Source organism: Nicotiana sylvestris, chromosome 6 (assembly GCF_000393655.2).
Source record: "Nicotiana sylvestris chromosome 6, ASM39365v2, whole genome shotgun sequence".
NCBI lineage: Eukaryota > Viridiplantae > Streptophyta > Magnoliopsida > Solanales > Solanaceae > Nicotiana > Nicotiana sylvestris.
Window position 1 is genome coordinate 189855998 of NC_091062.1, and position 24425 is coordinate 189880422.

The following is a 24425-nucleotide window of genomic DNA, read 5'->3' on the forward strand; positions in this document are numbered from 1 at the left end:
GATTGGTACGGAGATGTCTGTATTTATCTCCCAGGGGATACAGAGTTAGGAAAAACTTCACATTGTTCTTTCTTGTCGTGCGATTTTATTTCTCAATGCTAATTGAATTTTTACTCTATTCTTTCGCAGATGGCGAGAACACGCGCTTCTTGATCTACCGCTCAACAGCCCGAGCCCCTAGCAGCAACTCCCACGAGGGGCAGAGGGCGAGGCTGAGGCCGTACTAGAGGCAGAGGTAGGGGTAGAGCTCAGCCCAGAGCAGCAGCACCAACGGTGGAGCCTCTGGTTGACTTTGATGATGAGGTTCCAGCCCAGGCAATTCCGGTGGGCCCAGCTCAGGTCCCAGAGGGGTTCATTGCCACCCCAGTTCTTCAGGATGCTCTGGTCCGATTGGTGGGCCTCATGGAGAGTGTCACCCGAGCGGGTTTGCTTCTAGTAGCACCAGCCACTTCTCAGGCTGGAAGAGGGGCCCAGACTCCTGCTACGCGCACTCTGGAGCCAGTAGCTCACCAGGTTTAGGTTCCATTGGTTCAACCAGCTATGGCGGTTCAGCCGGGTGTAGTGGCTCAGCCCGACGATGGAGCTGCTATGTCCGCCGATGCCTTGTGGAGATTGGACATGTTTACCAAGCTCTTCACTACCACTTTTAGCGGTGCATCTTCTGAGGATCCCCAGGATTATCTAGATAACTGTCATGAGGTTCTTAGGAACATGGGAATTGTTAAGACCAATGGGGTCGATTTTGCTGCATTTCGCCTATCTGGATCCGCCAAGACTTGGTGGAGGGATTATTGCTTAGCCAGGCCAGCCGGGTCACCATCTTTGTCATGGGAGCAGTTTTCAGCGTTGTTTCTGGAGAAGTTTCTCCCCGTTACTCAGAGAGAGGCCTATCAGAGGTAGTTTGAGAGCCTCTAGCAGGGTTCCATGACGGTCACTCCGTATGAGACCAGGTTCATTGATCTAGCTCTCCATGCTCTTGTCATACTCCCCACCGAGAGAAAGAGGGTGAGGAGGTTTATTGATGGTCTTATTCAGCCAATTCTTCTTCAGATGGCTAAGGAGGCCGGGAGTGAGATCACATTTCAGGAGGCGGCCAATGTGGCCCACCGAGTCGAGATGGTTCTGTCATAGGGAGGTGGTCATGGGTCGGATAAGAGGCCCCATTACTCAGGCAGATGTAGTGGTACCTCGTCTGGAGGTAGATATTCGTATGGTAGAGGCCATCCTCCCAAGCCCTTCCAGTCAGCTCTCCAGGTTTCCCATGGTACTTCAGGTGGTCGTGGTTCTCACACGCACTATTCTGATCTGCAGCCTTACAGTGCACCACCAGCTCCTATCGGTGCACCGCCACTTCAGAGTTTCCGAGGTGGTCATTCAGGTCGATAGGGTCAACAGCCGAGAGCTTGTTACACTTGTGGTAAACCAGGTTACATTGCCAGATTTTTCCCTCGAGCACCAAGTAGTTCTCAGCATCAGAGTTCTCGTGCCATGGTACCGGCACCAGGTGTTCCACAGCCCGCCTAGCCAGCTAGAGGTGGGGGTAGAGGTGCTAGAGGTGGAGGTAGAGGTCATAAAGGTAGAGCTTAGACCGCCAGAGATGGAGGCTAGCCAGCAGCAAGCCGTCCTAGAAATATGGTTCAGGGTGGTGGGGCCCAGCCCCGATGCTATGCTGTTCCAGCCAGGCCAGAGGCTGAGTCTTCAGATGCAGTCATTACATGTACTATTCTGGTTTGTGATAGAGAAGCTTCAGTGCTATTTGATCCAGGGTCTACGTATTCATATGTGTCCTCTTAGTTTGCACCATACTTGGCTCTGCCTAGTGATCCACTGAGTATTCCTGTTTATGTGTCTATACTGGTGGGTGATTCTATTGTGGTCGATCGAATTCATCGTTCCTGTATTGTGGTGATTGGGGGTCTTGAGACCTGTGTTGATTTGTTGCTTTTAGATATGGTCGACTTCGATGTTATATTGGGGATGGACTGGTTATCACCTTACCACACTATCTTGGACTGTCATGCCAAGACTGTGACCTTAGCCTTACCGAAACTGCCCCGTTTAGAGTAGAGAGGGACTCCTAGTCATTCTACCCGCAGTGTTATTTCATATGTGAAGGCTCGGCGTATGGTCGAGAAGGGGTGTTTGGCTTATTTGGCTTATATTCGTGATTCCAATGCTGAGGTCCCCTCCATTGATTTTGTGCCCGTGCTTCGCGAGTTTCCTGAGGTATTCCCTTCAGACCTGCCGGGTATGCCACCCGACAGGGATATTAATTTCTGCATTGATTTGGCTCCGGGCACTTAGCCCATTTCCATCCCGCCATATCGCATGGCCCTGCCAGAGTTGAAATAGTTTAAGGAGCAGTTGCAAAACCTGCTTGAGAAGGGTTTCATTAGACCCAGTGTTTCGCTGTGGGGTGCGCCGGTGTTGTTTGTAAAGAAAAAGGATGGTTCGATGAGAATGTGCATTGATTACCGGCAATTGAACAAGGTTACAATCAAGAATAAGTATCCACTGCCGAGGATTGATGATTTGTTCGATCAACTTCAGGGTGACAAGGTGTTTTCCAAGATAGACTTGAGATCTGGCTACCATCAGTTGAGGATTAGGATATCTGCTGTCCCTAAGACAGCTTTCCGCACTCGGTACGAACATTATGAGTTCTTGGTTATGTCATTTGGGCTGACAAATGCCCCAACAACTTTCATGGATCTGATGAACCTAGTGTTCAGGCCTTATTTGGACTTGTTCGTGATATTCTTTATTGATGATATTTTGATATATTCCCGCAGCCAGGAGGAGAACGAGCAGCACCTCAGAGTGGTTCTTCAGACTCTGAGGGATAGTCAGCTATATGCTAAGTTATCGAAGTGTGAGTTCTGGCTGAGTTCAGTTGCATTCCTAGGTCATGTTGTATCAGCAAAGGGTATTCAGGTTGATTCGAAGAAGATTGAGGCAGTCAAGAACTGGACTAGACCAGCATCAGCTACAGAGATTCGGAGTTTCTTGGGATTGGCAGGCTACTATCATCGGTTCGTGGAGGGTTTTTCATCCATTGCAGCCCCGATAACCAGGTTGACCCAGAAGGGTGCCCAGTTCAGATGGTCGGATGCGTGTGAAAAGAGCTTTTAGAAGCTCGAGACAGCTCTGACTACGACACCGATATTGGTTTTGCCCATAGGTTCAGGGCCTTATACAGTTTATTGTGATGCTTCTCATATTGGGCTTGGTGCAATGTTGATGCAGGGTGGTAAGGTCATTGCCTATGCCTCGCGACAGTTGAAGATTCATAAGAAGAACTATCCGGTTCATGATTTAGAGTTGGTAGCCATTGTTCACGGAATGAAGATTTGGAGGCATTACCTGTACGATGTAGCATGTGAGGTGTTCACGGATCACAAGAGTCTTTAGTATTTGTTCAAGCAAAAGGAGTTGAATTTGAGACAGAGGAGGTGGTTGGAGCTGTTGAAAGATTATGATATCACTATCTTATATCATCCGGGAAAGGCCAATGTGGTGGTCGATGCTTTGAGCAGGAAGTCGGTTAGTATGGGTAGTCTTGCTTATATTCCGGTCGGTCAGAGGCCGCTTGCTTTGGATGTTCAGTCCTTGGCCAATCGATTCGTAAGGTTGGATATTTCTGAGCCTAGTCGGGTATTAGCATGCACGGTCGCTCGTTCTTCATTATTGGGGCGTATCCGTGATCGGCAGCTTGATGATCCCCATTTGTGTGTCCTTAGAGACATGGTGCAACGTGGAGGTGCCAAGCAGGTGACCTTAGATGATGATGGAGTTTTGAGATTGCAGGGGCGAGTTTGTGTGCCTAATATGGATGGGCTTCGGGAGTTGATTTTAGAGGAGGCCCATAGCTCCCGGTACTCTATTCATCTGGGCACTGTGAAGATGTATCAGGATTTGCGGCAACATTATTGGTAGCATAGAATGAAGAAGGATATTGTTGCATACGTGGCTCGGTGTTTGAATTGTCAGCAGGTTAAGTATGAGCATCAGAGGCCTAGTGGTTTGTTTCAGAGGATTGAGCTTCCTGAGTGGAAGTGGGAGCAAATCACTATGGACTTCGTTACTGGACTTCCGTTGACTCGGAAGAAGCTTGATGCAGTTTGGGTCATTGTTGATAGGCTGACCAAGTCAGCACATTTCATTCCTGTGGCAGTCTCCTATTCATCCGAGAGGTTAGCTGAGATTTATATCCGGGAGATTGTTCGCCTTTATGGTGTGCCGGTATCTATTATTTCGGATCGAGGCACGCAGTTTACCTCGCGTTTCTGGAGAGCAGTTCAGCGAGAGTTAGGCACCCAGGTGTAGTTGAGCACAACATTTCATCCTCAGACGGACGGACAATCCGAGCGGACTATTCAGATATTGGAGGACATGCTCCGAGCTTGTGTTATTGACTTTGGAGGTTCATGGGATCAGTTCTTGCCTTTAGTAGACTTTGCCTACAATAACAGCTACCAGTCGAGTATCCAGATGGCTCCTTATGAGGCTTTATATGGTAGGTAGTGTCGATCTCTGATTGGATGGTTTGAGCCGGGAGAGGCTCGGTTGTTGGGTACAGATTTGGTTCAGGAGGTCTTACACAAGGTCAGGATCATTCGGGATAGGCTTCGTACAGCTCAGTCCAGGCAAAAGAGCTATGAAGATCGTAAGGTTCGAGATGTGGTTTTCATGGTTGGTGAGCGGGTATTGCTCCGAGTGTCGCCTATGAAGAGCGTGATGAGATTTGGGAAGAAGGGCAAGCTTAGCCCTAGGTTCATTGGTCCATTTGAGACTCTTGATCGAGTGGGAGAGGTGGGTTATACACTTGCATTGCCGCCGAGTTTATCAGCCGTGCACCCAGTGTTTCATGTGTCCATGCTTTCGAAGTATCACGATGATCCATTCCACGTGTTAGATTTCAGTACTGTCCAGTTGGACAAGGACTTGTCTTATGAGGATGAACCGGTGGCTATTCTAGACTGGCAAGTCCGTCGGTTAAGATCCAAGAGTTTCCCCTCTGTTCGTGTTCAGTGGAGAGGTCAGCCTCCTGAGGCTTCGACCTGGGAGTCTGAATCCGACATGCAGAGCCGTTATCCTCATCTATTCCCCGACTCAGGTACTTTCTTCTTCTGTCCGTTCGAGGTCATCACCTGTTTTCTTATCCATTCCAAGCTTTCGATGCCTTGAAAACCTCATTTACAGTCGCCTCGATTTACGTGCGCAGTCCGGGCGCGTAGCCGGAAGCTCAAATATGAAATTCTGTGAAAATTTGCTAAGTTTTGATATTAAAATGAATAAATTTGACTTCGGTCAATAGTTTGGGTAAATGGACTCAGACCCGTGATTTGATGGTCCCAGGAGGTCCGTAGGAAAATATGGGACTTGGGTGTATGCCCGGAATCGAATTCCGAGGTCCAGACCCGAGAAATGAATTTTTGAGTAAAATTATTTTCTGAAAATATTTAAGGAAAATGGAAATGAAATTTGATCTTAAAGTGATGGTATCGGGCCCGTATTTTGGTTCTGGCGCCCGGTACAGGTCTTATATATGGTTTAAGCACTTTCTGTAAAGTTTGGTTGAAAACAGACGTCGTTTGACGTATTTCGGACTCAAAATGAAAAATTTGATATGTTATGAAATTTGAAAGAATTCTTGAATTTTAAAGCTTAATTCGTGGTATATGACGTTATTTTGGCGATTTGATCGCACGATTAAGTTCGTAGGATATTGTTGAGTTAGTGTATGTGTTTGGTTAGGAGCCCCGAGGGCTCGGGAGTGTTTCCGAGGTGTCTCAGAGTGATTTCGGACTTAGGAAAATTGCAGAAATAGTACCCATAAACAGTAGCCATGAATAGTACCCGTGAACAGTAGCCATGAACAGTACCCCGTGAACAGTAAAAATGTGTGAACAGTAACCCCGAAAACATTCTGGGCAGAATGTAACTTCTGAATTCATTTTCAATTTTTAGCAAATTGGAGCTCGGGGAGAGGCGATTTTCGGGATATTTTCAGAGAAAACAACGGGGTATGTGTTCTTAACTTAATTTTGGTTAGATTACCCGAATCTATTACTAGTTTGGGCATTTAATTGGTGATTTTAGTTGGGAAAATCTTGAAAACCCTCTTGGTTTAATTTGAAGATTTGAGGGTCAAGTTGATGTCAGATATTGGTAAAATTGGTATGGTTAGACTCGTGGTTGGATGAGGTTTCATATTCCGTAATTTTTGTCGGGTTTCGAGACGTGGGCCCCACGGGCGAATTTTTAGTGCAATTTCGGATTTTAAATGAAAAATGTAGAATTTCATATGGAATTAATTCCTATAATTTTTATTGACTTTATTGAATTGTTTATGACTTGATTTGAGAATTTCGGGCACAAATTCGCGAGACAAAGGCTTGTTGGAATTTTGAATTGGTTGCAAAGCGAGGTAAGTGTTTGGTCTAACCTTAGCTTGAGGGAATAGGAGTTGAGTCTTAATTGCTACTTGCTATTTGTCGAGTACGACGTATAGGCATGGTGGCGAGTATCTATACGTTGGTGTCTAGCATGACCGTAAGTCCTTATATCGCGAATGTTCGAATTTGGTTATATCTTCCATGATTAAATGATCACTTCTATATGTTGTGAAGTGCATGTGAAAGAAATGGTGATATTTAATATTTGAGGAGCATTGACTCAAGTTATAAAATGAATTACTAAGTAAGAAATGAAAGAAACAGAAAGAATTATTGAATTATTCCCTTGCCGAGATAATTGTGGAATTGTTGATATATTCCTTGCCGGGAATTTTATTGTTAATTGTTGTGACCTTATTGGCATCCCGATTATTATCCAGTTTACTTCCTTGCCCCTTATCTGTGATTGTTTTTTGGGTGAGGAAGAGTGATAAAGCACGAAGGGTGATGCCATGTATTGTTTGATATGGTGAGGAAAGAGTGTAAAGCACGAAGGGTGATGCCGTGCCGTACGATATGCCATTCCGTACTGATATCTATTGATTATATTGTGAGGAAAGAGAGTAAAAGCACGAAGGGTGATGCCGTGTACAGTTTTATTTTATATATTGCTTGGGTGAGGAAGAGAGTAAAAGCACGAAGGGTGATGCCGTGCAAATTGTTGATTCCTTTTGATACTTGTTGATATTATGACTTTGTTGTCTCCTTCTTTTATTGAATATTTCTATTTGAAACTGTTACCTCCCCACAACATGTTTCCTCTCCCACATTGATTGGTTGCTTCCAGTACTTCCTTTGTTTTCTATATATATATATATACTTGAACTGCACAGGTTTACTTGATTGTCTGGTCCTAGCCTCGTCACTACTTCGCCGGGGTTAGGCTAGGCACTTACCAGCACATGGGGTCGGTTGTGCTGATACTACACTCTGTGCTCTTTTGCACAGATACAGGTTTCGGACAGCAGCAACATTAGCGCGAGTGTGAGCAGTCAGACTAGTGAGACACCGAGGTAGCCTTGCAGGCGTTCGCAGGCCCGACGTCTCCTCTATCTATTATTTTAGTCTGTTATCTCATTGTATTCGAGACAAACAGTTTATTATTTTCTTTCAAACGATTGTATTCAGTATTCTTAGAAGTTCGTGAGTAATGTGACACCAGTTCTTGGGTAGAGATTTAAGTTGGATTCCGCATTTACATTCAGTCACTTTAAATTAAGTCTTCAACATATTTATTTAATCAGTCATTTTTTATGCTATTACTAATATTTGATAAAAGAAATAATTTATAAAAGATAAAAGTAGTTAAGAGTTGACTTGCCTATCTCTCATTAGTAGGCGCCATCACGACTCCCGATGGTGGAAAATCTGGGTCATGACAGTGATCCATCAGTTCAGGGCTCTTCTATGCCAGGTTCTTCTTCTAGTCATCTTGGTGCTAGGGGTTCCCTTCAATCCACGTCTCCAGCACCAGGGAGTTGTTATGAGTGTGGAGAGTTGGGTCACATGTGGAGGCAGTGTCCTCGTCGTCTTGGGGGTTCATCTCAGTAGAGGAATCAGTTGTCGATTTCAGCACCAGTTACTTCACCACCCACCCACTCAGCTAGGGGTTGAGGATAGTCAGCTAGGGGTCATCCTAGAGGGGGAGGTCGATCAGGTGGTGGTCAGGCCCGTATCTATGCACTCCCAGTTAGACCCGATGTTATTGCTTCAGATGTTGTAATTACAGGTATTATCTCAGTCTGCCACAGAGATGCCTCTGTGTTATTTGATCTTGGTTCCACTTTTTCATATGTGTCATCATATTTTGCTCGATATTTGGATACGCCCCATGAGTCTCTTGTTTCATCTGTTCGTGTATCTACTCCGGTGGGTGATACTATTGTTGTGGGCTGTGTGTACAAGTTGTGTGTGGTGACTATTGGGGGTTTGGAGACCCGAGTGGACCTTTTGTTGCTTTTTATGGTGGAGTTTGATGTGTTATTGGGTGTCACACCTCCTTTTTCTACCCTGGAAAGGGTATAAGGGAGTTTTTTCCAATTTAAGTGACAATCAAAACGGGATTATTTTATTTTAAATTCAAAGTCACCATTTGGAATGATTTATGGTGTACCAAGTCACCGGTTTAAATCCTGAATCGAGGAAGTTTGACTCTGTTTTATAGTCCGCGAAATACAGAAATCCGGGTAAGGAATTCTGTTAACCCGGGAGAAGGTGTTAGGCATTCCCGGGTTCCGTGGTTTTAGCACAGTTGCTCAACTATTATTATTGGCCTATTTATCTGATTTTAAAACGTTCTTGAAACCTATGTGCATTTTAACCCTTTTAAAAGCGCTTTTAAAAATTCAATTGTCATACAACTAATTGTTTGGTTACATGTTACGAATCATGTCACGGGAACCGTACCCACGATCTACAACATGTTTATTTTATTAACAAAATTAATTGCAGCCGGGTCACATAAATGTACCCCAGATTTTAAAATTGTGCATCACAACTACGTCACATGAACCATACCCGAAGCTATGACACTTTATTTAATTAACGCGCCTAAAGCAAACTACGAGAATTCAAGGCGTTTTCCTACATTAGTTAAGATAATTAATATGAGGGCCATAGATTAGGTGATTCAATTGTGTGAATGGAGCGCCTCAATTTCTTTCAAAGGAAATGCATTCAATTAAAAGAACTACAGATATTCATATTTAAAACTAATTAGGTATCATAATTACACCACAAGAACCATACTCGTAATTGTGATGTTTTGATCATGTGCCTAAAGCAAACTACGAATGTTCAAAATATTTTCTACATTAGCAAAGGTATTTATGTGAGGGCCATAGACTACGTGATTGGATGACACACCTTAATTTATTTACAAAAAAATGTGATCAACTAAAGGTAATTTATGGATGTTCAATTTTAATCAAAATCAAAGCTTAATCTAAAATCACTAATTGCAAGTGAGCATTGGATAGTATACTAGGCATTTAATTATTTTAGAAGATTTCTGGGCATGTAGTAAGCCCAAAATTGTTTGAAGACCTTTCAATAGTACATCAAGACAATTGGGCTCGGCATCGAGCCCAGAGACAAGGACAGGGCAAGAGGCCTCAATTGTTTCGAATGGCCAAGTACCAGGCCCAGCCTTTCATAGTCGAACTTCCAGTTATTAGAAAAACCCATTTCTATTGTACAACATATAGAAACTTAACAAATTAAAGTTGTTGAACATAACATGGCTCGGAATCGAGCCCAAAGACACGCGAAAAGGAACAATGGAACACATTTTGAATCTAGTTCCAGGCGGACCGCCTGATAGGGGCCAAAGTTAGGCCCATTAGCCTCTAATGAAAGAGGGCCTTCAACATTAAAGGCCTTTTAGGCTTAATCCCTCTAATTCACCTATGACAAAATAATACAGCAATTTTGAACATTAGAGGTACATGGATACCCAGATTATAAATTTAACTTTTAATGACTTGCTATTAATAGTGATAGTATGGACAATTTACATATAGAAACTAATCTTAGCCAAACATAAAATGATTCAACACCTACTGAATACTAATATGAACTCATCATGTATTAACCTAGCCTTAAATAACATTAAAACTTATCATAACTTGTGAGGGTATTTATCCCTACCAGCACATATAGACAACATACAATCACAAGTTCTAACACAGTCCCCAAACACTACAGCTCTCAAGCATAGCAAAATTATTCAACCACACATGAAACGCTGAACCAATTCTAACTTTCAACCTAAACATTGTGACTGAATGAAATAAAGCATTAGTTCTAAGAAAATTTAAACAGATGGAAAGACGCTACAAACAAAAGAAAGAAACAAAAAGGACGTTAAACATAAAAAATTCTGGAGTTTTCAACTTCAAGCCAAACATATCATTCTTCACTTTTGCATTTCAAAGCTCATGAGGATACCTAAATACAACAACAAAAAAGAAGAAGTCCTGAAGTTAGCGAAGAGGAACCAGAACAGAAAAGCCAACAACAGTAACCCAGCTCCAAATTTAAACCATGCTTAAACCTTTAATAATCCGGAAATTTTCAAGAAAACTTGATCTAGCTTTTTCTTGTGAAAATCAGAAAATTCAGCTCTTCAAACAGTACATAAATTTTTGGGGTCTTTTTTAGGGTCTGAAATCTCTGTTCCTAGGAGTGAAAGAAGGGTTATATATATAGCCCTTGAGGAGTGTCATGTGCTGAAGAGAATAATGGAATTATTCCTTCAGCCACAAGGCATCTTTTTTAACCAACTTGGACAGTTGGCTGTCCCTCATTGGTTTATGCATGCTGTGCTAATCAAATAAGGTCAGCTTCCCCCTATTCTAGAACCTTCCAGTAGGTTATTTCACCCTATTAAGTTTACCCACCATTCAAATAACCCCCCCCCCCCCCCCAAGTTTCTTTATTTATAATTAGCCCCTACAAATCCTTAAGGATTGACAACTATGGCAAATAGAAATAATCAAACAAGTATCAACAAACGAATAAAAAGCAAAAACCTCAGAGCCAAAAATTGAACATCTGAAAGCTTGAAAATAATAAACCTAAACCTCCAAATTCATAATAAACTATCATTGTTCTTCAGACTGACATTCTTGATAATACCAGATAAACTAAAACTAGGATACTTAGGCAAGACATTAAGGCAACTTGTTTAAAAATTAAACTAATAAAGTAATTAAAACATATTAACAAATTAAACCAAGCAAAGATGCCTAAAACTACACCAATGAACTATACTATTTTTTTAGAGTTAAATTAATAACAGATCAATATTCCAGTCAAACGAAACAAAACAAACAAAGATAACTAAAACTAATAACGAACTCAGCATACATTTTGAGCTAGATGATCGAGTCCAACCCTACACCACTACAGAGTGGCAAGAGCGATCGATACAGCTTTTACCTGAGAAGGTTGGGATCGAATCCACAGGGAGATAGAATGTTGGGATTTGGTTTCCTATCTAAACTAGCAGTGCGTAGTACTCTTAATTACACTTCCAATCATATTTGTTTGTTTGTTACTTCTAAATTTATGCTAATGAGATGCTAAATTAAGCTAAGAGTAAATGCTTGTAAGGTTTTCTAAATAGATAATGAGGCACTAGGTAATTGACTTTCTCCTAGGTGAATACTTGACGGGTTCTCAAGCCTAAGGCAAAGTTGTTATGTTGGGGATTGCGATATCGCCAATTCACGAAACTACTCACTTTATACCTCTCGGTAGCTCGAGTGATTTTGTCCTAATTAACTTTCTCAAGACCAATTGGGTATCGAAATTGTGCAAGCAATATAGGCTCAAGTCGGGTATTACTATCTCTAGGTTAACCCTTTAATTGGGGCTATCAATCTCTTGAATACACCCCAATTCCTTGTTGAAATAATTTTCCTAGATTCAAGCTCACTTTCTCAAGAAGAGCCCAAGTCAAAAAGGCACAAATTAGTATTTGCAACCATTAATTTAACATGGAACACACAAATCAGTCCAAATATCAAATACCAATAAACATCTAAGCCTTAAAACACAAAATCAATCAAATACCCATACTAGGGTTGAGCCACAACCCTAGCTAATGGGTCTAGCTACTCATAATAATGAAAGAAAACTGATAATTAGATGAAGAATAACCCATATAATATGTTTACAAGCTAAGAATCAAATATTCAATGATGAACCAGCTATAAAATTACTCAAAATAGGTCCAAAATGACCTTTACGTGCTCAGCTAAGATAAAGATAACCTAAAAATCTGAAAAAGAAGTATTTATACAAGGCCAAATTTTCTGGACAAAAATACCTCAAACGGAGGAACCGCAGAAAATGCACCGCGGCCACGGTGAGGCTTTTTGGCTTGATTTTTCCTTCTCTAAATCTGGCCACCGCGGACCGCACAAAATGCACCGTGGCCGCAGTGGCTTCACTATGGTCCGCACAAAATGGATCGCGGACCATAATGGCTTCCATCTTTCAAAACTTTAGCTCTCTGAATCCCCTCTCCACGGACAACACAAAATGGATTGCGGCCGCAAAGAGGCTACTACAGCCGCGAGAAATCCTCCGCGGACCGCACTGTTTTAAGCCCCCAGAAATGCACCTCTCTGAACTTATCCACCGCGGACCGTACTAAATGGTCTGTGAACGTGGTGGGTCTGTTGCGGCTGCTGTTGATTTTATTCTGCAGCAGTGCCTTGACTTGTTCTTGGTACTTGTGCAGGTTTCACTCCTTTTTGAGCTGGTTTTGACTACTTGTCACTTTTTTTATCAAACCCTGCAAACAAGTGCAACATGTAAGCCTTTGGGACTATTTGTATACATTTTTAATCAAAACTCTCGTAAAAAGGAGTGTAAAATGAACTAGAATCCCTAGTTTTTTGTTCCCCCAAACTTAAGCTTTTGTTTGTCCTCAAACAAACAAAATAAGTCCCACCTCCTCAATAATACAACCAAGAAAATTCAGCTGACCTAAAGTGACCTCATCTAGCATCAATTGGAACTAACAATTGCCCTTAATTCAAATAAATCATTAACACATTCAACCTTTTAAGCACCACGGTTTTAGTGCGATACAAAAGCATCAAGAATTGACTCAACTCATCAAGAAAACTCTGTTTATCACCTTGGTCATTGTGGAACCCAAACTCATACTCCTCACTCTCCTTTAAGCAAGACCTCACTTTTAGATTGTAGCACTCAGAACGAGGATTGTGTAAACACACTTATCTCTCTCAAAGAAAGGTCACAAGTCCGGCTCTAAGTACCATAAACTTGCCCCTTATGTGAGTCACCACTAATGTAAGCTTCATTCAACTCAAGATCATATAGGACTTTTGTGAAGATGTAGTGAAGGCTTTTGGTTCAGGGTAGGAAATATTTGGTCTAAGCAGGTTCCATTTTCCCTTAAGCACTTCATTTGCTTCATTTTGACACACATTCTCTTGACTTTTTGAGCCATTTACTTCTTTCTTAGGGGTTAGAGAGACACATTGTCATTCTTTCTTGCTCATTTCAAACCTTTTTCTCCTTTCTAAACTTTCCACACCTTTCATCTCTTTACTTTTGTTGAATCCCTTCATTTTTTCTACATTGTTCTTTCTTTTTGGCTTTTTGATTTTCTTTCTTTTTCTTTGTGCCTTTCCTCTTCTTCATCTCCGTACCATTTACCACTTTGTTGCATTCCTCGTATCTCCTCTAAACTTATGACTCTGCCTTGTGCTAAGGAAATATCGGGTGCCAAGAGAAGGCCTTTTTAGAATGGGTAAAGGCTTGTAACATGGTTTTTTTTAAGGAAAAAGGGCTATGGATCAAAGGGGTTGACTAGGGATATTATCATTGGTAGGCTATGGATGTTTTCAAGATGACATTCAGATCAAGGAGAGCCTATAATCACTTCTCAAGCCAAACTACACTTAGGATTTCGCCTAGACAAACATTCAGGGCAAGTTCTAGACTCACACGTGACTTGGACTTGCAATTCAAATTCTCACCACACAAGATATAGGATTGCTAACGAGACAGAGTCAGGGGCCCACAATAACTTCAGCTAAGATTTGAGCAACACATATGGTCCCAAAAAACTACTTGATGATTATCGGCCAACACAAAAGTCTCAAAGTCACAACTGTCACCATCCTATACATACCAATTTGTTTTTGACCATAAGATCAAAGGCAAATGTGTTAGGCCCAAGTGAAGCTTTGCTTGAGGTACCATTACTCACTAGCTACTATTTACACAAAAACAAAAGAAAACAGACTCAAGCCCTTAAGAAGGTTGTCATGCTATCCATCATCGGGAAGAGCCACCCGGTTCACACAAATTCCACCTTTGGAAAGAACCGTGGCGTTAAGAAAACCAAAGGTTTATTTGAACGCAAAACTCAAAATAAGAAGCTACAAAAATGAAGTAAGAAGCTGTGAAAAAAAATGTGAAAAGTAAAATGAATATGTACAATAGGGGATTTAGACGAATATACATAAGAGGGAATGAATATATACATCAAAAAGTAACTTTATATACATACCAAAGTTGCAAAGTACGAAAAGTGAAATAAACTAGTAAAATTATGTACATACCAAAAGTGAAAATCAAAGCATAATAAAATGAAAATAGTGTCATATTTACAACCCAATAACATCAAAATAGAGCTACCCCCTCATATGAAAGCTAGAATTGTCCTCAATGCTAACTAACCAAAAATAGCTTAATAAAAGATAGAGAGTAAAGAAAACTCCCTATTGGCCCTCCGTCTGCATAGGATCATGAGCCTGGGTCCTCGGACTACTCAGGAACATGTGACTGGATCCCTGTAACCTGTGTCTGCACGGGACCTTGGCCTGCACTGGGACCTAGGGCTAGCTAGAGGAACCTTCCTGAGGCTCCTCCAACTCAATCATTGCATCATCAGTACGGGGAATCACCCTTCTCCTCTTTGGTGCCCTCTCTAACTCCTGCTCCTACTCAGGCCGGGCTACGTGAATCGGATCATGCAATAGTAGCTCCAAGGGCAAATGATCATCAGCCTTCATCTTCTCCACTTCGACCCTCAACTCCTTCACTGACTCCTTTGATGCCCGAGTTTTTCTCAACTTCTTTGTTTCCTTTGTCAGCTCTTTCAATGCTTTTCCATGTGTACCTACAGCCTCCAATATCAACTGTTGGTTCTCTAGGAGCTTCTTTTGGTTTTCCAGAAGCTCCTTGAGAGTCTCCTCAACTGACTCTAGAGCCTGTGGCTATGGGGTTACAGACTGGGCTGTCACTGAGCTAGAAAGCACATACAACTTAAAAGTAGCTGCCTGCATCCAGTTGTTGATATTGTCAAGGGTTTGGCTCAAATGGTGGGCAGTCAATAGGTAGGTTGAAGATGAGGGGATATTTGGAGCAGTGGCAATAGAGGGTTCTGGGGCAGTGGTTGGGGTTGGGGTAGCTGAGGGAGGCTGAGAAGGAGCGATTACTACTACTAGCTCTACATACTGGCCAGTAGAAGCAGTGGCTTTGCCTTTAGGATCTTTGCCTTTGGGGTTGTCATCACCCTTTAGGCTGTACCAAGAGAAGGGCATCTTTGACTTCACCTTCACATCAAATCTCCTTTTTCTCCACATCTTGGTCTTCAAAGTACATAGTCAGGAAATATGGGAAGGGGTAGGATCTGTCACCTTTATGCACCACCCTTGTGATCACTCTGGACATAATATTCCCGATGTTGATCAGGTACCCCGCCATGATAGAAGCCACCAATATAGCCCTGGATAGAGGTAGAGAGTTCTCATGAGTAGTGGGGTCCAGCCTGCTGCATACGAAAGTCTCCCACCGCTTTGCTTCGAAGTTTAAAGTCCTCCTCAAAATCTGGACTCCTGCTGTCAGCCATGCTGGGGTGGTACACGAGAGTGCCAAGTATTCTGCCAACCACGGACGGGTTGCCTCATCCAATGCTACATTTTCTAAGTATAATGTTTCATCCTTCTCCAGAAAGCCCAGTTAGTCATTGATTGCCTTCCCGTCGAACCTTTTCGTCAAATTCCGCACCTTAGTCACTTCAGTGCCCTTTTTAATGTGGGCAATATTAGCGTAGAACTCTTTGACTAGGTGCTTATTGGCCTCTCAACATTGCCTGTAAAATACTCCCAGCCCGGTCTCTCTCTGAATTGCCTCTGCATATTAGGGTTGTAAGGCAGAAGATCCCTGCCAATAAATCTGTTCAAGTATCAATTTCCTCTCAGGCCACCACTTTCTGAACTTGTGGTATGCTATCTCACTAACAAATCTGTCCTGCCAAGCATCCGGGTTTCTAGTTCTCTCTACCCCCTCCCCCCCCCCAGTTTGGGGTTCTCCCCTCCTTCTTCAGCAATTGGGTCCTCCCCTGGTGTTGAAGTTGTAGGTCAGGTAGAAGAAGCATTATCACTGCTCTCAGCTGAGCCCTCAGACGACTCAAAAGAAATTGGAACTGAAGCTTGAGCAGTAGGGGAGCCCGGAGGAGTATCTCTCAATCTATGCCTCTCCGTCTAGTCAGGAACATACTCCGGCATTGAATCGGAGTCAGATGCCTCCCAGGAGGGCAAGTACTCACTTCCCTCTAAATGGTAAACAACTCTATCTGTAGCCCTTATTGTCCTTCTAGAAGCCTTAATTGCCTGCCGAACTTAGGGGGTTCAATCTGATCATACCTTGTCCCCTACCCCGGGAGGACTCTCCTTTTCCCTTTTGTTTTTTCCACCGCCTCTTGATTTAACCATTGTCTACAATTGGAATTCAGTTAAAGCTTGTTAGTACCATAGTATCAGAAGAATCAGTGAGGATTATGCATGAATACAACTAATTGCAGACCACATAAAAAGCAGTGTGGCCGCAAAGGAACCACCACGCACCGCACAAAATGGTATCGCGGTCCGCAGTGAGGTGGGGTTCAGAATACCCACATTCTAAACCATGGCACCGCGGTCCGCAAGAAATGGTTTGTGGCCATGATAAGGCACCACATACCGCAAAATATCGACCACGGCCGCGATCCTCAAAATCAGTTTCTCTGAAGTTTCTCACCGCGGACAGTGGAAAAACCATCGCGGCCGCGGTGAGGCATCGCGGCCGCGGTGAGGCACCGCGGTCCGCAAGAAATACACTACGGTCGCAGTAAGCATAACACAGCAATACCAACCTAGGGTTTCAATATTTTTCTCATTTTTAGCCTAAATTTACACATTATCAATTCCCTAGGTAGTTAGGCATCATTTTCAACTAGTTAACCCTAATCTAAACAGCACTATGTGACCCTACCCTAAAATTTAAAAGAAAAGGGAAGAAAAAGAAGAACAAACTAACAAATTAAAATAAAATAAAACAAAATTAAAGAATGGGGAAAGATTTGAAGTACCAGAGATGAGATGCACACAGATGATTGAGAGAAAATGTTTGGATTTTGTGCTTAGGACTAGGATGCACAGTGAATTTTACTATTTAGAGAGCAAAAGAGTGAAAAGGGTAAATGAGGGCCTAAGGTCCTATTTATATAAAAAGGACCTGGGACCCATGACAATTACCCATTGCGGACTGCGGTTCTTATCCAAAAGAAACACTGATAAGGGTATCACCGCGGATCGTAGAAAAAACTCCGTAGCCGCGGTAGGTCACCGCGGACCGCACAAAATGCATTGAGGCCGTGGTGACAACTTCAGAGAACCCCCATTTTTAACTTTTCAACTCTGCGGGCAGCCGCAGTCCAAACTTCAGAGAGTTCAACATTTTTCCAATTTGGTCCTTCACTGCATCAAAACAACTCTACACACGTCTCACAACCTGTTAGTCCAAAAGCACATCCTACCCTAAAAAGAAAATCAAAGAAAAACAAAAAGAAAGACACATGGGTTGCCTCCCAAGAAGCACCTGATTTAAAATCATGGCACGATGCAGGTTACCATCAAATCACTTTAGATGGATCAGTGCCACCACGTTGCTGCCATCAATCTTGCCAAGGTAGTGCTTGACTCTTTGCCCATTAACTCTGAATACCTCCCCATTTTTGTTTTTCAAGTCAAGTGCACCAAACGGAGTCACAAGCACCACTTCAAAAGGTCACTCCATTTCGACTTAAGCTTTCCCGGAAACAGATGTAATCGATAATTGAACAAGAGAACCAAATCATCCACTTTGAACTCCTTGCTATGAGCATACTTGTCATGAAGGTACTTCATCTTGTCCTTGTACAAGGATGAACTGGAGTAGGCATGGAATCAGAATTCATTAAGTTCACTAAGCTGCTCCACACAAAGATTAGCTGCCACATCCCATTCAAGATTCAGCTTCCTCAAAGCCCACATGGACTTGTGCTCTAACTCAATCGGTAGATGGCAAGCTTTCTCAAACACCAACCGGTACGGAGACATACTAATCAGAGTCTTATAAGCATTCCTATAAGCCCATAGAGCATCATCCAATTTCTTTGACCAATCTATCCTATTTGTATATACCGTCTTTGACAATATACTCTTGATTTCCCTGTTTGAGACTTCAACTTGGCCACTCGCCTGAGGATAATAAAGGGTAGATATTTTGTGATTGACACCATACTGTGCAAGCAAAGTGTCAAAAGCTCTATTACAAATGAGACCCCTCATCACTTATGATTGCTCAAGGAGTGCCAAACCTAGTAAAAATGCTCTTCTTGAGAAACGCAAAAACACTCCGGGCCTCATTGTTGGGTAAAGCCATGGCCTCAACCCACTTTTGAAACATAGTTAATCGCCACTAGAATGTATGTGTTCCCACACGAACTGACAAACGAGCCCATGAAATCAATGCCCCACACATAAAAAATATCCACTTCAAGAATAGTATTGAGAGGTGATCGCTGGCAAGTCCGGCTCTAAGTACCATATGCTTGACCCTCATGTAAGTATCCACTAATGCGAGCGTCATCCAACTCAAGATCATATAGGGCTTTTGTAGAGTCAATGTGAAGGCTTTTGGCTCAGGGTAGGAAAAGTTGTTAGTCTATATGGGTTCCATCTTCCCTTAAGCACTTCTTTTGATTCATTCTGGCACAATTCTCTTTGACTCTTTGAGTATTTCACTTCTTTTCAAGGGGCTAGAGAGACACATTATCACTCTTTCTTATGCAATTCAAATTTTTTCTTTTTCTACTTTTTCCACACCTTTTTCATTTTTGTTTTTCTTGAATCCCGTTTTATTCTTTGCACATTGGGCTTTCTTTTTGTCTTTTCCTTTTCTTTCTTTTTCATCGTCTTCCTTTCCTTTTGCTTTTGTACCTTTTATCACTTTGTTTCCTTTCTTGTCTCCCCCCCCATCAAACTTAGACTTTTGCCATTACTTAAGGGACGATTTGGGTGCCAAGAGAGGGTATAATTTAGAACGGGCATAGGCTTGTAGCATTGGTTCTTAAAAGAAAAAAAAGGTTTAAGGCTCAAAAGGGTTAGCTAGGGATTATATCATTGGTACGCTATGGAATTATTCAACTATTGTTTGGATCAAGGAGAGCCTATAATCACTTCTCAAGTCGAATTTCACTCAAAATTTCGCCTCAACAAACATTCAAGGAAAGTACTAGACCATTGGCTCGGGACTTGGACTCACAATTCGATTTCTCACCACACACACTCAAGGATTGCTAAAGACATAGAGTCGGGGGCCCACAACAACCTTAGACACGATTGAGCACACAATAGTCCTGAAAGACCACATGATGTTTGTTTGGTCAAAACAAGAGTCTCAAGGTCACTACTTTTACCATCCTAAATACAACCACTTGTCTTTGACCATGGGATCAAAGGCAAATGTATTAGGCCCAAGTGAAGCTTTGCTTGAGGTACCTTTAACTATAAACTACTAAAAATAAAAGAAAAATAAAAAACGGACTCAAACCCTTAAGAAGGTTGTCACGCCATCCATCATCGGGAAGAGCCACCCAGTTCGCACAATACTCCATCCTTGGAAAGAACCGTGACATTAAGAAAACCAAGGGCTTATTGAATGCACCAAAACCGAAACAAAAAGGCTGCGAGCCTATCTACTAAGCTAAAAATGAAAACTTTGTACGAAAATAGAATGAATATTTACAATAGGGGATTAGAATATACAACGGGGGATGAATATATTTACAAAAATGTAACTTTATATATAGACCAAAGAGAAGATAAAAAGTGCGATAAAAGTGACTAATGTAAAGTTATATACAGACCAAATAAAAAAATCAACAGAAATATAAACTAAGTTAACTAATATATACAATCATCCGGATAAAAAAAAGTAGGGCGCACCCCCACAAATAGAAGCTGGCATTGTCCCCAATGCCAACTAAACAAATAAGCATCAAAAAATCAAGATGAAAGGATATAGGAGCTCCCTAAGCCTCGTCTGTATGCATGGGAACATAAGTGGTCCCCGGGTCCTCTGTATGTACGGGAACCTCAGACTGGTTCCCGGTCTCCTACTGCTCGGCTGCTGGGACTGGGGCTGGACCTGTACGGGCTGAATATCAGGAACATACTGTGGCTGACTAGAGGAAGCCTCCGGTGGGTCCGCCAACTGGATGATCACCTCATCTTCACTAGGGAGCTTCCTCTTCTTCTTTGGAAGCTATTATGTCTGCTCCTGCTGTGGCTCTGCTACTGGTGCTGCTGCTGGGGCTGGATCCTCGAATAGCAAGTCTAAAGGCAGTTGGTCGGCCTTCAGTTTGTCAACATCCTCCCTCAGAGCCTTTACACTCTCCTTGGAAGCTCGTGTTTTGCGCAGCTTCTTGTGCTCCCTGGCAAACTCCTTCAGGGCTTTGACATGTGAATCCACCGCCTTAGCCAAGACAGCCTAAGAATCGAGGATCTTTTGTTGGTTGACAAGAATCTCCTTAAGTGAATCCTCGATAGACTGGGGCACCTGCACTGGATGTGGTGCCGACTGAGCCGCAATGGTAGAAGTCAAGGTGGACAACTTGGATGAAGCAGTCGCCATCCAGTTGTTCAAGTTATGAAGTGTCTGACTCAGCTGGTGGGCGGTGATAGGATGGGCCTGGGAAGATGGAATAGTCTGATCATGGGTAGTGGGGTCGAGCTGACTGCACACAAAAGTCAACCACCCTCTAGCCTCAAAGTTAAAGGTTCTCCGAAGTATTTTGGTCCCTGCTTGTAACCACTCTGGAACCGTACCCGGGATTTCCAGGTATGAAGCTAACCACGGACAAACCTCCTCCCTCATTGCCAACTTTTCATTGTAAAAGGACTCACCTTCATCATTGAACCCCAGGTATTCATTTATTCCCTTCCTGGTAAATACCACATTTTTGTTTCTCACTTTGGTCACCTTAGTGCCTTTCAAGATGTGGGCCACATTGCTATAGAACTCCTTGGCCATATGCTCATTCGCCTTCACACAATTATCTTTAAAGAACTCCCAACCCACTCGAGCTTGAAACTGTCTATGTATATTGGGGTGTAGGGGTAAGAGGTCTTTGTCAATGAAGCTCCTCTCAAGAATCAATTTTCGTGATGGCCACCATTCCCTAAACTTGTGGAACGCCACCTGGCTGACGAATCTATCCTCCCAAACAGTGGGATTCCTAGTCCGGTCAACACCCCCAACCTGCGGCACACCACCCATCGGTAACTCCCCATCTCCATCATCACCTATATCACCCTTTCCAGATATTGATGTTATGGGAGAGGTAGAGTATTCGTCCCCACTACCTGCTGTTGAGCCCTCAGACAACCCAGAAGAAATGTTGATTGAGGCTCGAGCATCGGGGGAAGATGAAGGAGTGTCTCTATATATGGCATTCTCCGGATATGGGATGTATAGAGGGACTGAATCTAAAGAGATCTCTCGGGAGGGCTCATACTCACTCCCCGAGGTGTCAAGGGCTCTATCAGCTGCTTTGATTGCTTTCCTCATGTCCTTTATGTTTTGTCTAGCCTAAGGAGTGAGTTTTATCATCCGTTGCTTCCCTCCCCGAGAGGAATTACCTCGGCCGGGTTGTTTGGCACCTTTACCTCGTTGTTTGATCATTATCTGCAATCATACACATCTAACATGGTTAATATCAACATAAGCAGTGAAACAAGTCTTGAGATTGAATTGCAGACAACAGATTAAATATTGCAGAAACAGTTGCAGAACATGGCACCGCGGCCCGCACAAAAAGAAGTGCGGCCGCACTGGGGGCACTGCGGACCGCATAAAAGCAACTGTGGTCTGCATTGGGACAAAGCCCTGGACAACATCTCTCTGATTCTCCCTACTGCGGCCCGCACAAAAAGTAGTGCGGCCGCATTGGGGCACCGCGGACCGCATAAAAGCGACCACGACCCGCACAAAGTAGCACCGCGGCTGCGGTGGGCTAGCGCGAACCGCATAAAGTGCAATGCGGCTGCGCTGGGCATAGGTTCAATTTCAATCACTTGGGCACCGCGGTCCGCGCAAAATGGTAATGCGGACTGCATCAGGGCACCGCGGGCCGCACAAAGGCGACCGCGGGCCGCGGAGAGTATTTTGCACAGGCACTAAGTTAGGGTTTCATGTTTTTGCACAATTGTTCAAATTTGTTCACCTACTTTGTTCCTACTCATTTTCCCAACCATTATGCATATCCAGCACACAAACTCAGCTTTTAAAACTACCCTAAGCTAACAACTAAATAAAGAAGACGAAATTAACGAGAAGAAAAAGATGTTATGAGCTAAAAAATAAAACAAAATTAATCAAGTGAATGCACAAGGACTGAGTAAAAATTACAGATGAGAGGATGAAATGTAATTAGTTAATCTCAAGCAAGAATCACGGTCAAAAGAGGTTTTGAAAAGTACTATTATGTCCCTGAGTGTAAAAAGTTCGAAAAGGGTAAATAGTGACCTGTGAGATCTATTTATAGAAAAACCATGGGACCCAGCCTTACCTACCAGCGCGGCCGCACAAAATCGACTGCAGACCGTGCTGGGTTTGTTCAAATGAAGCTTGAGTAGGCAACCTCCGCGGACCGCGAGAAACAGACCGCAGCCGCGGAGGTCCACCGCGGACCGCACTAAATGGAATGCGGCCGCGGTGGAAAACTTCAGAGAGCACCACTTTTGACCATCACCAGTGCGGACCGCACAAAAGCAACCGCGGTCGCACTGGCAATCTTCAAAGACTGTTCAACTCTTTTTTCAAACTATTTTTCACTGCATCAACTCAATCTCTGCAACATCTCACAATCAGTTAGATCAAAAATCAAACCTACACTACCAAGAAAACACAGAAAACAACAAAAAGGAAAAAAGACATGGGTTGCCTCCCAAGCAGCGCCTAATTTAACGTCGCAACACGACGCATGTTACCAGCAAATCACTTTAGATGGAGAAGTGTCATCACGTGGCTATCATCAAATTTTCCAAGATAATGCTTGACCCGATGTCCATTGACTCTGAATACTTCACCATTCTTGTTCCTTAGATCAAGAGCACCAAATGGGGTCACGAACACAACTTCAAACGGCCTACTCCACTTTGACTTGAGCTTACCCAGAAACAGACGTAACCAGGAATTGAACAAGAGAACCATATCTCCAACCTTGAACTCCTTGCCCGAGCATATTTTCCGTGAAGGTACTTCATTTTGTCCTTGTATAAGGATGAGATGGAGTAGGCATGGAATCTAAACTCGTCAAGCTCATTAAGTTGTTCAACCCGCAGATTTGCCACAACATCTCATTCTAAGTTCAACTTCCTCAAAGCCCACATGGCCTTGTGGTATAATTCCACCAAAAGATGACAAGATTTCCTAAACACCAACCGATACGGTAACATACCAATCAGAGTTTTGTAAGCCATCCGATAAGCCCAAAGAGCGTCATCCAACTTTTTCGACCAATCGGTCCTATTAGCATTGACAGTTTTAGACAAGATACTCTTAATTTCTCTGTTGGAGACTTCCACTTGGCCACTAGCTTGAGGATGATAGGGGGACGGGACCTTATGATTGAGACCGTACTTAGAAAGCAATGTGTCGAAAGCCTTGTTGCAAAAATGAGACCCCTCATCACTAATGATAGCACGAGGAGTGCCAAACCTTGTGAAGATACTCTTTTTCAAAAATGCCACAACACTCCGGGCTTCATTGTTGGGCAAAGCCACGGCTTCAACCCATTTTGAGACATAGTCCACCACCACGAGAATGTAAGTGTTCCCACAAGAGCTCACAAAAGGACCCATGAAATCGATGCCCCAAACATCAAAAATATCCACTTCGAGAATTGTATTGAGGGGCATCTCATCCCTTTTAGAAATTCCGCCGGCTCTTTGGCACTCATCACATCTCTTCACCAAATGGCCCGTATCTTCGAACAAGGTGGGCCAATAATATCCGCAACTAAGCACTTTAGAAGTCGTTCTCGCCCCGCCATGATGGCCACCATAGGGTGAAGAATGGCAAGCCTCTAGGATACTCAATTGTTCTTCCTCC

At 43.0% G+C, this 24425-nt stretch overlaps 1 protein-coding gene across 1 annotated transcript; it reads right to left on the reverse strand.

The window, feature by feature from the left end:
• Nucleotides 1-18214: 18214 nt before the first annotated feature.
• On the reverse strand, nucleotides 18215-18598 carry LOC138871842 (uncharacterized). The gene has a single exon (XM_070149749.1). The coding sequence runs from the start codon at nucleotides 18596-18598 to the stop codon at nucleotides 18215-18217; it is 384 nt and encodes a 127-aa protein (XP_070005850.1).
• Nucleotides 18599-24425: the final 5827 nt, after the last annotated feature.

Excerpts from the sequence above, each read along its gene's own strand:
- LOC138871842 (XM_070149749.1), bottom strand. The coding sequence starts at position 18,598 with ATGAGGGGTCTCATTTGTAATAGAGCTTTTGACACTTTGCTTGCACAG.